This window comes from Saccopteryx leptura, chromosome 5 (assembly GCF_036850995.1).
Source record: "Saccopteryx leptura isolate mSacLep1 chromosome 5, mSacLep1_pri_phased_curated, whole genome shotgun sequence".
In the NCBI taxonomy this organism is placed as follows: Eukaryota; Metazoa; Chordata; class Mammalia; order Chiroptera; family Emballonuridae; genus Saccopteryx; species Saccopteryx leptura.
This window is the reverse complement of record NC_089507.1, coordinates 54,833,900-54,848,124: the sequence shown is the minus strand read 5'-3', so window position 1 is coordinate 54,848,124 and position 14,225 is coordinate 54,833,900. Positions and strand designations below refer to the sequence as shown.

The window sequence follows — 14,225 nt, the reverse complement described above, 5'->3', positions numbered from 1 at the left end:
TGAGCCAATTCAATGTTGATACTGTGCCTGTGCATAAGAGGTGCTGATTTAAAAAGGTCGGTCAGAAACATGCCTCTCTCCAAGCTGGCAGTTCAGCCACGTGTTGACTCAGGCAGTATAATCTATTTCGATCTATTGTGGAAGCAATCAGGACGCTCATACATAGGCGGGGACTATCCTAAGATAACAAAAAACACTCATCAAGCTTAACTCGCTACGAATGACACGATTAGTTTAAGCAAGTAGAATGAAAAGGCACGCGGCAAGACGGACTTTACAAACGAACAGGCCCCGCCCCTGCCTCTGCAATTCCGGTCCGGCTGGGAGGAGGGCTACGCACGCAGCACACAAGTTTCGTTTATGCGCAGTAGGCCTGCCCAGTGCCGCGTGGGAAAGGCGGTACTTCCCAGTCTCGTACGTCATCGCTAATGCGACGCGAACGTCACTGGCTTGACTGGAAGGTCAACAGAGGCTGAGAGCCGGCGTGCGCTCACTTTACGCCCGCGGGTCGCCGACGCATGCTCACGGCGGCTTCGACGGAATTGTACCTGCAGGTAGTCTGTGAAGCTCGCGTTTTGGGCTCAGCCCTGGCGCAAACATGCTTTGCAGGCTTGGTGGTAGGTGGCTGCAGCCGCTGCCTGTCGTGCGGCTCGGAGCCCGGGGCCCGCAGTTTGCGCCGGCCCCACCTGGCGGGGGCAAGTGCACCGCTCTTCCCGCGTGGGCGGTGGCTTCGGTGTCTGCAGTTGGCGCGGGCGGCTGGTACAAGGACCTGGCCTCTTCGGCGCCGGTGCAGGGCGTGGAAGAGCTGCTGCTCGGCGCGCACAGCGCCACGGGCCTGCCCTGGTGGGGCAGCATCCTCCTCACCACCGTGGCCCTGCGTGGCGCCGTCACGCTGCCCCTAGCGGCCTACCAGCACTACATCCTGGCGAAGGTGAGGGGCGCCGAGCGCGTGGGCCCTGCGCGTCCACCTCCTCGGTGCCAGTTGGTCAGCTTGAGATACCGCCTCCTTGCCGAGTGCTTAGTGTTAATCGTCGTGACCACTTCATTGCTAAGCAAGCTAACAGGCATTGGATGTGTGAAATAGGTGATGTTTCAGGGCACGTGAATCTGTCATTTCGTTTACCCTACAGGATTTGTGCTCAAGGCGCAAGTGCTTACTAAGCTTGTTAGAGAGTGAGAGAGGAATCAGAAGCAGAGAAAAAACTGTGTGATGAAACGTATAAAACTACGGTCTTAGAGGTTGTAACGGCCGGTGTGTCTGCAGCATCATTAGTCCTTAAGTATTCCAACTGATATTATTAGGAAAGAAAAAAAAAAACTAAGCTAGCGATTTGCAAACTTGGTTCCTTATCGAGGCCGTTCCACCTACAGGTCTGTGTCTGGTTAGCCTTAGCCACTCGAAGGTCGGTGGGATTAGGATGGTAACATCTTCCTGCCCTACTCCACAAGGTTGTGACATGAAATCACACGATAAAGGGCTAAAGTGCATTGAAAGCAAAGTAGTATTCAAAGGTGAGACTTCAAAAAATGCCTTTCGTACAGTATTTTAAGATTATCATCATCGGGGAAAACCCTGAATACAAAACAGAAGGATTCGTCAGCATCATTAAGGTAGTGAGCTACTTTACAGAAAGAATTAACAAAGAGCAGATACAAATGCAAAATTCTGGGGACTCTGTCACAGCATATTTTAAAGATTCGTAATTAATTAACTTCTGTTTGCTCAGTTTACAGTTATTAGGAAACCCAGGGATTAAATATAAAAGTTCAGGGTGTATTTCTTACATAATCCTTACAATAACTCTGTCAAGTAGGTAGATACTGTTAAACACATTTTATAACTGAGGGAACAGCATCTTAGAGGTTAAGTAACTTGCCCAAGATCACACAACTAAGTGTTTAATTTGTAATTTGAATTTGGCTGTTTTGAGGATATCATATGCAAATTAACATCTTATGCTTAGACTTAAGGTTTCTTGACGTACTCAGGAAATCACACTCTTAATAAGTTGAAGGAATAGAAAGTAAAATTATGAGTGGTTATAAATAAAGGTCCTTTATGTGCTCATAACAAATTCTACTTTTTCTTTAGCTAGGTGGAGAATTTGCAGCCAGAAATAAAAAACATTGCGAGGCATCTTAACCAAGAAGTTGCAGTTCGTGCAAATCAATTGGGGTGGTCCAAAAGAGTTGCCAGGTAAGTTGATTTTATGCATATAAGACTGAAAATATATGTATATAATGTGTAAGTGAAGACGTTAACTATAGGTTTGGCTCTTCTGTAGCTTTAGAGCAGTGGTTCTCAACCTGTGGGTCGCGACTCTGGCGGGTGTCGAACGACCAAAACACAGGGGTCACCTAAAGCCATTGGAAATACATATTTTATTTAATAATGTATTGTATAATAAATATGTATTTTCCAATGGCTTTAGGCGACCCCTGTGTTTTGGTCGTTCCATCCCCGCCAGGGTTGCGACCCACAGGTTGAGAACCGCTGCTTTAGAAGCAAAGTAGTTCTTTTTACTATAACATTTTAATAAGTTTATGTAGCATGATAGTTTTGTATACTGGTCTGAATGCAGAGAAATGGAGAAACAATAAGAAGAGCAAGTTTCTTATTCTTAAGGGTCTCCAGCCTACTGAAAAGACCTGCAATTAAATAATAACTGAATTAAGTATTATAAAAAAGGTTTTGTGGTCTGACTGGTGGTGGCACAGTGGACAGAGCATCGACCTGGGACACTGAGGTCCCAGGTTCAAAACTCTGAGGTTGCCAGCTTGAGCATGGGCTCATCTGGCTTAAGTGTAGGCTTACTAGCTTGAGCATGGGATCATAGATATGATCCCATGGCTTGAGTCCAAAGGTTGCTGGCTTGAAGCCCAAGGTCGCTGGCTCAGCTGGAGCCCCCTGGTCAAGGCACATATGAGAAGCAATCAATGAACAACTAAAGTGCTGCAACTACAAGTTGATGCTTCTCATCTTTCTCCCTTCCTGTCTCCCTGTTTCTCCCTCTCTTTAAAAAAAAGGGGTAGGGGTGTGTGTAAGCAGTTGGATCATTATGCAAAGTCAGGGAAGGTTTCACAGGATAAAAATACTGTGCCGATCTTTTGAAATTTTAGTTATTAACAAGTCATACGGGTTATTTACACACAGCAGGCACACAGGAATGGGGATGTAGGAAATGTAAGTGTCATGATAGAAGCAAGTGGATAGCCAGGGTGCTGTCCACCCATTGGAGTTAATCTGTGTAGTAATCTTCCTGGGCTCTTAGAAAACCCTAGCCCAAGGGTGCTTGACCATGCTTCATCCTCCACTGGGAACTTCTTAGTCCTCCTGCTTCAGTCAGTCTAGCTATGACTTAGTTTCCCAAATTCTGATCCTTCTTAGACTGTGACAGAGTGGTCACCATTTCAGAGCAATGAGAAACACACACACACACATGTACATACGTGCTTATTCATATATTTTTATTTTATATGTGTAAATTTACTATTTTCAATATGAAATTGTTTCTATTTATTTAGTGTTAAAAAGACCTGACATTTAAAAGTCATTGTGATAACTTAATGTCTTTACTCGATAAAATCAAAGGATGGCAAACCTGCAGTATTGAAGTTTTACTAATCAGAAAAATCTCAGGACTACAGCTCTAGGCCAAAAGGATGGATTTGCAACTACTCACCTGGGTTGTAAATGCCGCCTCGATATGTCTGTGGCACCCTGCCTGTACAGCACTGGAAGGATGAGTGTTCAGCCACGTCCTCACACAGACGGTGGCTTTCTGGGAAGACACATCTGCAGGTTTCCTGCATTTCCAATGGGAACTGAGTGCTGAAAGGTGAAAGGCTGTCAGACGGACAGCCCCGATAGTGGATTGACCACACGGGTGATGATCATTTCCACAGGTATGGCGATGTGGAAGTCTAGTTTGTTGGATGACCTAAGTAACTCAGGCACTGGAAAGTACAGGGCTCTGTAGGGGAGTGCAGGAGAGAAAGTTGGAAGAGGGGGCAGAGGCTAAATTACAAAGAGCCTGGAATGGCGGTATGTACTGTCTTAATTCAGTACGTTATACTTCAGTTAAATTTAGCAAACCTATTGAATGCCTTACCTATGTAAAAAATGTGCTGCAAGAGATTTAGTGATGAATAAGACCCAATATTTGACCTTCAAGGAGCCTGTAGGTAAGAAAGTGGGACTTGAGACAAGAATGGGAATAACTAATATGATTAACAGAAACAAATGAAGCAAATCTTTATGAAAGAGAACTGAAGAATGGAGATGTTTTGACAAGCTAAGAGCATACACAGTACAAAACCACATTACTACAGAAAATATATTCAGGAACCAAATAATTGAGCTTGGCTGGAGTGGAGGGATTTGAGTAGAATGTGCTTTCACTATTAGTATTTCTGATAGAAATTGTAGTAATACCATGTTAGCAGTGAGGTTTTCCTAGCTAGAGCATCATTGGCCAAAGATCACCATGCACAAAGCCTACTGTCTGACAACATTAGGTTTATAGGGGGTCCTCGGGCTACGACAGTCTCAACATACGATGTTTCGAGTTTCTGATGCTCACTCTTATAAAAACTTAAAAATATTAAAACGCAAGTGTTTCGGCTTACACCGTTAGCGTCATACATAACGGACTGTGTGGATGAACTAGTTTGGTTGCACACGGCGGAAGAATACGCAGTAACGTGGACGTTTGTGTTTTATGTTCTAGGTTCTGATTTTACAACTGTCTTAGGATAGGTGAGTGACTAGGCTAGGGTGTTTTTCAGCTTACATCAACATTCAAGTTGTGTCACTGTAGTAGGAACAGAACTGAGTCATAACCCGAGGACCCCCCCTCTTGAATTGTTACATGATTTGTGTACATTACCGGAGAATTTTCAGTAAAAGGCTTTATTTTCTTTTTGTGTAGGCAGTTTCTTTTTATATATATTTATCTTATTGATTGATTTTACAAAGAGAGGGAGAAAGAGAGAAAAGTGAGGGGAAGAATGGGAAGCATCAACTCATAGTAGTTGCTTCTCCTGTGTGCCTTGACTGGGCAAGCCCACGGTTTTGAATCAGCAACCTCAGCTTTCCACATCGACCTTATCTACAGCGCCACCACAGGTCAGGCCTAGACAGTCTTTTAATAAGGCTTATGACAATTAAAAATCCTACACAAATCCTTCAGCCAATAACCACGACTTGGCTGTGTTTGTGCTATGATCGTGAAACACAACTAGTGGTCAGATGACATTTTTCTCCTTTCCCTTTTCCCCTCTTCCCTCAAAATAGGCTCACGTATCTAAAGAATATGCGGAGGCACGTTTCAGAGCTGTATGTTCGGGATAACTGCCACCCTTTTAAAGCTACGGTGTTGGTCTGGATTCAGCTTCCAATGTGGATCTTCATGTCTGTTGCACTCCGGAATTTTAGCACAGGGGCAACACATTCAGAAGGTAGTTATGATAGAATCTGTTTCCCCCAAATAAGTTTTCTAACATTGTCTTTGTACTCTGAAGAAGAAATAAAAAATAATACTTTTAATAATTAGACTACTTTTTAATTGACGTTACTGGGGTGATATTGGTTAATAAAATTACATGGGTTTCAGATGTACCATTCCATAACACATCATCTGTACACTGCACTATGGGTTCACTTATTTATTTATTTTTACAGAGACACAGAGAGAGAGTGAGGGATACACAGGGACAGACAGACAGGAACGGAGAGATGAGAAGCATCAATCATTAGTTTTTCGTTGTAACACCTTAGTTGTTCATTGATTGCTTTCTCATATGTGCCTTGACTGTGGGCCTTCAGCAGACTGAGTAACCCCTTGCTCCAGCCAGCGACCTTGGGTCCAAGCTGGTGAGCTTTGCTCAAACCAGATGAGCCCGCGCTTAAGCTGGCGACCTCGAGGTCTCGAACCTGGGTCTCAGCATCCCAGTCCAACACTCTATCCAGTGCGCCACCGCCTGGTCAGGCTGTTTGTAAACTTAAGAGCAGAAAAGCTTTCATAGTTATTAAAGTAAACATTAAGAAACAGTATAAACTTAAACATTTGTACTTTACTTTCATGTAAATGCATTTCTAACCAAAAATCATCTGAATAGACTTGAAAGAAGCGGCCTATGACTGCATAATTATTTAAATTAAAGTATGAAAAGACAGCTGCTACGTATTTTTGTGCTGTTTACTACATAAAGCTGCTTGCTTCTTTCTCACTACAGAGAGGACTGAACTTGTGTTGTGGAATGAAAATAGCTTGAATAAAACCATTTCAAGTCTTTAGTGTGAGGGAAACCTTATTGGAATTATCATACTACTTAGGTCTTGTATGTTTCCTTGTGCTGTTTTTAAAAATTATTTTGTATATAAAACTTTCAGCAGGTTTTTCTGTTCGGGAGCAGTTAGCCACTGGTGGGGCCCTGTGGTTTCCTGACCTCACTGCACTGGATTCCACTTGGATTCTGCCTGTCTCCCTTGGTGTCATCAATTTATTAATAGTAGAGGTCAGTGGTTTTAAACAAATGTACTTGTCATTTAAATTACTAGGATTTCTGTTGTTGCCATTTTGACATCAAATATAAATGTATTTGATTCTTAATTCTAACATAGAGCTAGAATTAAACTTGGTTTCTGGTTGCAGATTAGCCATTGAAAAACTAATTGTCATAGGCCAGTTCCTTAAGCTCCCTGGGGAACAGAATGCTCATAATTAAAATAAGAGACTGAATTAGGACACTTCCAAAATCCCTTTTAGCTTTAAAATTATATGATTCTAAAACATTCAGTTTTATGATGACTGATTAAGATGCCTAATCAATCTGGTTTTATTCCCCACAACAGATTGGTATTTTTGTACATACGTTTAATATGTAAATTTATAGGCAGGGAACAAAGTCACTACCTGATTGCTGTTTCTTAGTTTTGTGACCTTAGAAAAATCATAGACATTCTTTGTGAAATGGAGTGGAAAACCACACGCATATTAGCTTACCATTATCCTGTGCTCCTTTACTCAACAGTTTATGGGAAGCATGCCTTTAGTTTAATATAGTGTTGTTCTCAGACTCTTGAGTAGAACATAGACTCTTTGAACTGTGAGAAACTTTATAAATAGTCTAAGTCAGTTGAGATCTTAGACCTCATGTTTACTGGTGTCTAAGAAATCTAATATATCCCTTATTTTTTTAAACAAGAAAAAAAAAGGATGCTACTATAAGGTGTTGGGTGAAAGTTTGTTGAAGAAAGACTCCAGTCTAAGTGTATATCCCTAGGACCACCTAGCAGAATCTTATCTTATGAACATGGTTGATACTTAGTGAATATTTGTTATAAAGAAGAAAGTGATCAACACAGGGTCACCATGGATTCATCTCAGTTCTCTAGTCTTTCCTTATAGCAGCGGTTCTCAACCTGTGGGTCGCGACCCCGGCGGGGGTCGAACGACCAAAACACACACCGGGGTCGTGACCCACAGGTTGAAAACCACTGCCTTATAGCATCCACTCATCCAATGTACATAAGTTCAATAAAAGCGTGTTCTTACGTAACATAGGCCATGTTTCAGGTACTATTTTAGCAGTTTACATTAATTAACTAAATTCTTAGACTAATCCTGTGATGTAGGTACTGCTATTACACCCTTTTTAAGGTGGAGAAAGTGAGACACAGAAGTATTAAGTAACTTGTGCAAAGTTACATAACCACTAAAGGCAGGGCTGCCACGTGAACCTAGGAAGTTTGGCCTAGAGTCTACACTTATTGTCATTATGCTGTGCTGCCTCTTAAGTAAGTAATTCAGGGTCATAACTACTCTTCCTACCCTTGATTCTTCCCTTAATCCGTGTAGCCAGATCACAACCCTTTGGGATACCAAGTTCCTTCTTCATGTGAGGCGCTGTATTTAAGTACCAAAAAACAAGGGTCACGATTCATACATAATACCTATCTTGAGGGGATTTTCAGTCTTACAGTCTTTAAATAATATTGACTTGTAAAAATTATGTTGTGATTCTATTTAATATAGCTGAATCTCTTCTTTATTGCTGTTAATTAAAGCTACATTTAAGACTTTGCATAATTATTAAGTTTTATAAAAGATAAATGATGAACCAAATAAATTTATCAGTGTTTTATCATTAATATTTTATATATTTTTTTTGCTTTTATTAAAATATAAGTGGAGGCCAGTCAATAATCAGTTTGTGTTTAAAGCTCGTCTAATTTAATATGCATTTTAATAATCGGTGTGTGTGTATGTATTCTACCCCTTCAGATTTTTGCTCTGCAAAAAATTAGAATGTCTCGTTTTCAGGCGTATGCTACGCACTTGGTTCGGGCAGTATCAGTGTTGATGATTCCGATTGCTGCGACAGTACCTTCAGTGAGTAAGCACCAGCATCATGTGCTAAATCTTGTCTGATCTTAGCGTAGCCTGACTGGGATTCTGCCTCTTCTACTGAACTTTCTCTGAGTACTCATTCCCTTACTGGTTTCTATAATAACTAATTTACTGTCTGTCACCAAGTGACACTTAAATATTTCTTTGGATTGGTTGATCTTCTATTTGAATGTGTCTGAACTCTTCTACTAAGTCAAACACTTTTTTCATTTTATAATCTTGCAAAGTACCTTGCATAGTACTGTGAACAAAGTATTTTTTCTGATTAGTTGATATATTGAATTCTTCCTATGTTCATAGACCAGGCCAAGAATGGTCTTAAAGAAGCAGTAAAACTTTTGCCAAGTCTGTATAGGTTTATATGTAATATTATTTAATCTGAGACAACTCTTTATGAGATAGGTACACTTATCTTCATTTACTTGTAATTAAACTTTGACAGAAATAGAAGATAGTTTTGTTTGCAGTTATTTTGTGATTTTAGTCTTTTGCTCATTTCCCACGGATACTTAGTGCTAAGAGGAAAGCTATGTCGCCTGTAGCTCTCCTTGCTCGAAGCTGACACGACCATGAAGTAGAATTCACTTGCTGCTGATAATGAGGGTTATGTCAGTATATAAAAGTTTTTCATAGTACTTGTCTTAGGAATCTGGAACAGTATGTTTTTAACATCAAAAATTTATTTTTAACCTGACCAGGCAGTGGCGCAGTGGATAGAGCGTTGGACTGGGATGCAGAGAACTCAGGTTCAAAATCCCGAGGTTGCCAGTTTGAGTGCGGGGTTGCTGGCTTGAGCGTGGGATCACAGACATGACCCCATGGTCGCTGGCTCGAGCAAGGGGTCACTTACTCTGCTGTAGCCCCTGGTCAAGGCACATATGAGAAAGCAATCAATGAACAACTAAGGAGCTGCAATGAAGAATTGATGTTTCTCATCTCTCTTCCTGTCTCTCTGCCCCTATCTGTCCCTCTTTCTGTCTCTCTGTTTCTGTCACAAAAAAAGAAAAAAATGTATTTTTAAAGCTATCCCTTGGACATAATATTGTCACTAATCCTGTGTTAAATAAGTTTTCACATTTCTAAAATGGATATTATAAGGTCTGTGAAAATTAATGAAATACCGAGTGCCTATTATAGTAATTCTTATATAATAATCTGAAATATCCCTTAGAAATAGAAAAATACAGATTTTCACTTTATTCCTGGCAAGAAATAATACCAATCATAACCAAGGAAACCCATAGCTCAGATAAAATAAGAGCAATGAAGTTTAATAAGAGACTGGGTTCAAAGTGAGTCACAAATCTAAAAATGTCTTAAATACCCAAAAGTTTATTCTCTCAAATATAGGAAATTCAGTTAGGCAGTTTAGTGTAGAGCCAATATGGCAGCACTTGAAAGACAGGAGAGGCCCTGCCTGCTTCTGTCTTAATATTCCATCATCCACAGTCTGTAATCTCTGTCCTTAAGGCCAACAATATGGTCATGAAGGCTGTGGGAGCCTATAATCTTGCTGGGATGGTAAGAAGGTGCTTTGTGTGCTTGTAAGTAGCCTTGCCAGAGGTCTCACCAAACACTGTGCTTGTGTCTCTGTTATGTGGCCACACCTTACTGCAGAAGAGGCTGGGAAGTTGTCTTGTCTTGTCTTTGTGTGTGTGTGTGTGTGTGTGTGTGTGTGTGTTACAGAGACAGAGTCAGAAAGAGGGATAGATAGGGACAGACAGGAACAGAGAGAGATGAGAAGTATCAGTCATCAGTTTTTCGTTGTGACACCTTAGTTGTTCATTGATTGCTTTCTCATATGTGCCTTGACCGTGGGCCTTCAGCAGACTGAGTAACCCCTTGCTCGAGCCAGCGACCGTGGGTCCAAGCTGGTGAGCTTTTTATTTTTTGCTCAAGCCAGATGAGCCCGCGCTTAAGCTGGCAACCTCGGTGTCTCGAACCTGGGTCCTTCCGCATCCCAGTTCAACGCTCTATCCACTGTGCCATCTCCTGGTCAGGCTGTCTTTTCTTCTTGAGGTAACAATATACTCAGCTGAAAATTAGGACTTTATCGCGAAGGAATAAGAACAGTTTTTAGTAGAATACTTGTAGCCTGTAGAGTTGAGTTCAGGGAATTTTTTGCTTAGTAGGTAAATCAGATGATGTTTATAGCTAATGTTTAGTCAACATTGACTTTGTGCCAGGTAACATTTAAAGTGGTTTACATATATTGGCTCGCATAATTCTCCCAACATTGCACTGAAGTAGGTGCTATTATAATCTGTACTTTAGTGATAAGGAAACATAAGCACAGAGAGGTTAAGTAACTCATCCAAGGTTACTCATCTATTATGTGGCAGAGTCGTAACACACATCCAGGCAGCATGGTTCTTGGTCTTAACTAAAGTGCTACTCTGCCTTTAACGATGCGTTACTTTCTGCTCCTTACAAACTTGCTTTTGGAACAAATGCAAGTGCTTAGTATGGGCCATACACTGTGTTGACCACTCTGTGAATGATCTCATTTATTCTTCAGAGTGCCTGTGTAGATAAGGATAGCCATTGTATACATGAGGAAATTGAAACAGGATAAAAATAGCTTACCCAGTGTCAAATAAGTGGAATTTATACTCAAGCAGTTTGACTCCAGGGCCTGGATTCAACCACCACATAGTCATGCCTCAGGGACCACATTATTTTCTGATGCTAGAAAAGAGTTTTGAATATATATATATATATATATTTTATATATATATATATATATATTTTATATATATATATATATATATATATATAGAGAGAGAGAGAGAGAGAGAGAGAGAGGGAGAGAGGGAGAAAGGATTGTTTTGAGAGGCTGCAGAACTTAGTCACTGACCTACAGAAATCAGTCTGAATGGTAGTACAATAGAAAACGGAAGGTAATGCTGAGATTCTGTGTCTTAGAAAAAGGCAAAGATAGTGCATTCCTGACTACACTTAACTGATTACTGGACAAATCTGGTAGGTAGATGACTACATGGAGGAAAACATGGTCTAGGGAGGCTTGTGTTTGCTATCAGAAATGGCCGTGCCTCCAGTACGCTGCCTCCAATAGAGCAGTTTGCCGGGACTCGTGGTAGTAAAGGAGCATGCTCAAGTGCCAAAGAAGGGAGCTGAGAACTCGCTTGCACCTTTGGGAGCTACTCTCCGTTACCCACTTTCTGTGACGAATGCCTCTCCTTTTGCTTTCTTTTCTTTTTTGGTCTTCCTTCCATCCTTCTTTCTTACCAATTAGGTCTATTAGGTATCTAATAACCATTGCAAGTCTTGTTCAGTCTAGAGGTACTTACGTTTACAGAGATTATAAGTTTTTTTTTTATTGCCTGCTTGTCTCTGGAGCTTGGTGTCCTTGGAGAAGGCAGAGGTGTTAACATTTATGTCTTTTCTTTTTTTTATAGTCAATTGTTCTCTACTGGTTATGCTCCAGCTTCATGGGCCTTTCACAGAACTTGCTGCTGCGTTCTCCTAGGTTTCGCCAGCTCTGCCGAATACCATTGACCAAGGGAGAGTCAGACACTCCTTATAAGGACCTCTTTGCTGCCTTTTACGCCAAGTTCATTTCAAGAAAATGACGTACTTTTCAGCAGTTTTGAAACAAAAGTGTCACTACCACCTTATTAATATACTTAGAAAGTCTGTTCAGATATGATTTAATTTGCCTTTATTTAAAGTCATAAACTCTGAAATACTTGGGTTAAAATATAACCCAGTTATATTTGATAATACTTAAAATTTTTTAAATGCTAGAAATATATAGTGTGTTTAATTGTATCCTAAGAATGTAAAAATGTCTGGATCTGTTTATAAAATTACAGCTTGCTAGAGATGCTAGAACTTGGGAGCGTAGGACTGGATACTGAGTAATGTCAAATTGTACTAAACAATCCCTCACATTAAAATTTTATAAAATAAGAGAATCCAGTGAGGCGATTCTTAACATTTTGGAGGTGTGAATGATCATTAACCTGTTGGAACATATGATAAAACTGGTTTTCTCTTAAGGAAAATCCTAGGACTGACAACATGGGGCCTTCATTGACCACTGCCCTGAAATGCCTCTGGTAACTCCTGGTTAGGAAATCTTACTCTAATGAGCATAGATTGACAATGAGGTAATATATGATTTTTAAAATAATGGATCTGAAATACATGATATTAGGGTAGTCCATGCATGCTGGAAAGCACCTAACATGGTAGGTTGTGTTGCTTCTCAACCATGTTCTGAAAGAATACAAAAAGTATACTTTCCTTTTCTATAATTTAAGAAGTCTGGAACACAAAGTATGGAACTAAGTACTACTAGAGACCAAAGTGGAAAAATCTTAATTAAGAATTAAAGTTTGTTTAGACAAAGGAGGATACACAAGAAGGGGGCTACCTATTAGGGAGGTGATTTTATAAACTGTTGTTTATTTGGAAGGATTAGATACTCCAAGGGTAAGTTTAAACTATGGTAGATAATTAATATCGGAAAAATTGGCAGGTAATGTAAAATGAGGACCCAGGTTGCTTGTTTAACTTAAAAAGATAATAAAATTAATTCTGGTTGAGATATTTAGGTATAAATTTGGCATGCATTTGAGAAGATTGTAAGTTATAAATTTTCACTGAGTCGGAATATGGTCAGTATTCATCTGAGATGCTCTATCATTCCATCTTATTTTTTACAATAAAATAAAAACTGAAGAGAAATTAATTAGTCATTTTTTGAGTGATGTTTATTATCTTAGCCATTTTGGTTACCATGTTTTTGCAACTCACTGAGAATTTAGAGGTAGCAGTTGAGGCTAGATTCTCTGACTTCCGAGCCTGGCTTATGATTGCCCTATTGAGAAAACCATGTTTCTCAGTAAAGGAGTTAAAATTTATGTACAGTTAATCCTCAGTCACAAATTTTGTGGTTGCCAACTTGTCTTCCTGCTAAAATTTATTTGTAAACCCCAAATTAATACAATTCTTTTGATGTCATTCTTGGACATACATAGAGTAGCAAAAAATTTGTCACCTGAGGCACATTTCACAGGAGGTCAAACAAGGCAGTGCTGTGCCTTCATATCTCAGCTTTCAAACAGTGAATAAGTCCTTTCTGTTGTCTGTTTAGTGCTGTGTTTTCTTCTCATTTTTGTGCTTTTTACTGTTTATTTCTGTATTTAAAATGGCCTCCCAAGTGTGCTGAAGTGCCATCTAGTGTTCCTAATCACAAGAAGGCTGTGTAGTTTCTTAAGAAGAAAACACCTGCATTAGGTAAGCATTCAGTCATGAGTTCTGTTGGACATGAATTTAGTTTTGATTTTTGACAAAACTGAGCAGAGGCTTGCAGGATCCGAACCCTGTATATATGTAGGAGCAGTGGTTCAGTATTCAATAATTCAGTCATTGTGCTGACCTTATAAAATAGAACTGCCTTGAATAACTATTTGTAGCATTTACAATCAAGGAGACAGACAGAAATACTTGCGGTTTTTATAGCAAAAATAGGAAAGAAATTTGAGAAAAATTTTGGCTGTCTCTCGAACAAGGTAACTCTTGGTATGCATAACATTGTTTACTGATTCAGATATTTGTCTCATGATGGGATGTGGGAAGTCTGCTTCCTTCATCCTACTCAAAGAAGTTTGTCATTTTCTTAAAAGTAAAAACGCCCTGGCCAGATAGCATGGATGCTTAAAGCATCATCTCAAAGGGCAGAGGTTGCTTCAGTCCGTGGTGAGGGTACTTATAGGAACAGCTCGATGTGCCTTTCTTGCTGTCTCCCCCCTTGCTGAAATCTATAAATAAAAATAAGTAAAA

The 14,225-nt window shown here is 40.1% G+C and overlaps 1 protein-coding gene across 3 annotated transcripts; it reads left to right on the top strand.

The window, feature by feature from the left end:
* Positions 1-446: 446 nt before the first annotated feature.
* On the top strand, positions 447-14,225 carry COX18 (cytochrome c oxidase assembly factor COX18). 3 transcript variants are annotated; one of them, XM_066385541.1, is made up of 6 exons: positions 447-931; positions 2,097-2,197; positions 5,297-5,460; positions 6,395-6,519; positions 8,328-8,396; positions 11,834-14,225. In XM_066385541.1, the coding sequence occupies exons 1-6, from the start codon at positions 599-601 to the stop codon at positions 12,005-12,007; spliced, it is 966 nt and encodes a 321-aa protein (XP_066241638.1). In that variant the 5' UTR covers positions 447-598; the 3' UTR covers positions 12,008-14,225. The 3 variants fall into 3 exon arrangements, with proteins under 3 accessions (XP_066241638.1, XP_066241637.1, XP_066241636.1); XM_066385540.1 differs by having other exon boundaries at positions 6,398-6,519; positions 8,289-8,396; positions 11,834-14,224; XM_066385539.1 differs by having other exon boundaries at positions 8,289-8,396; positions 11,834-14,223.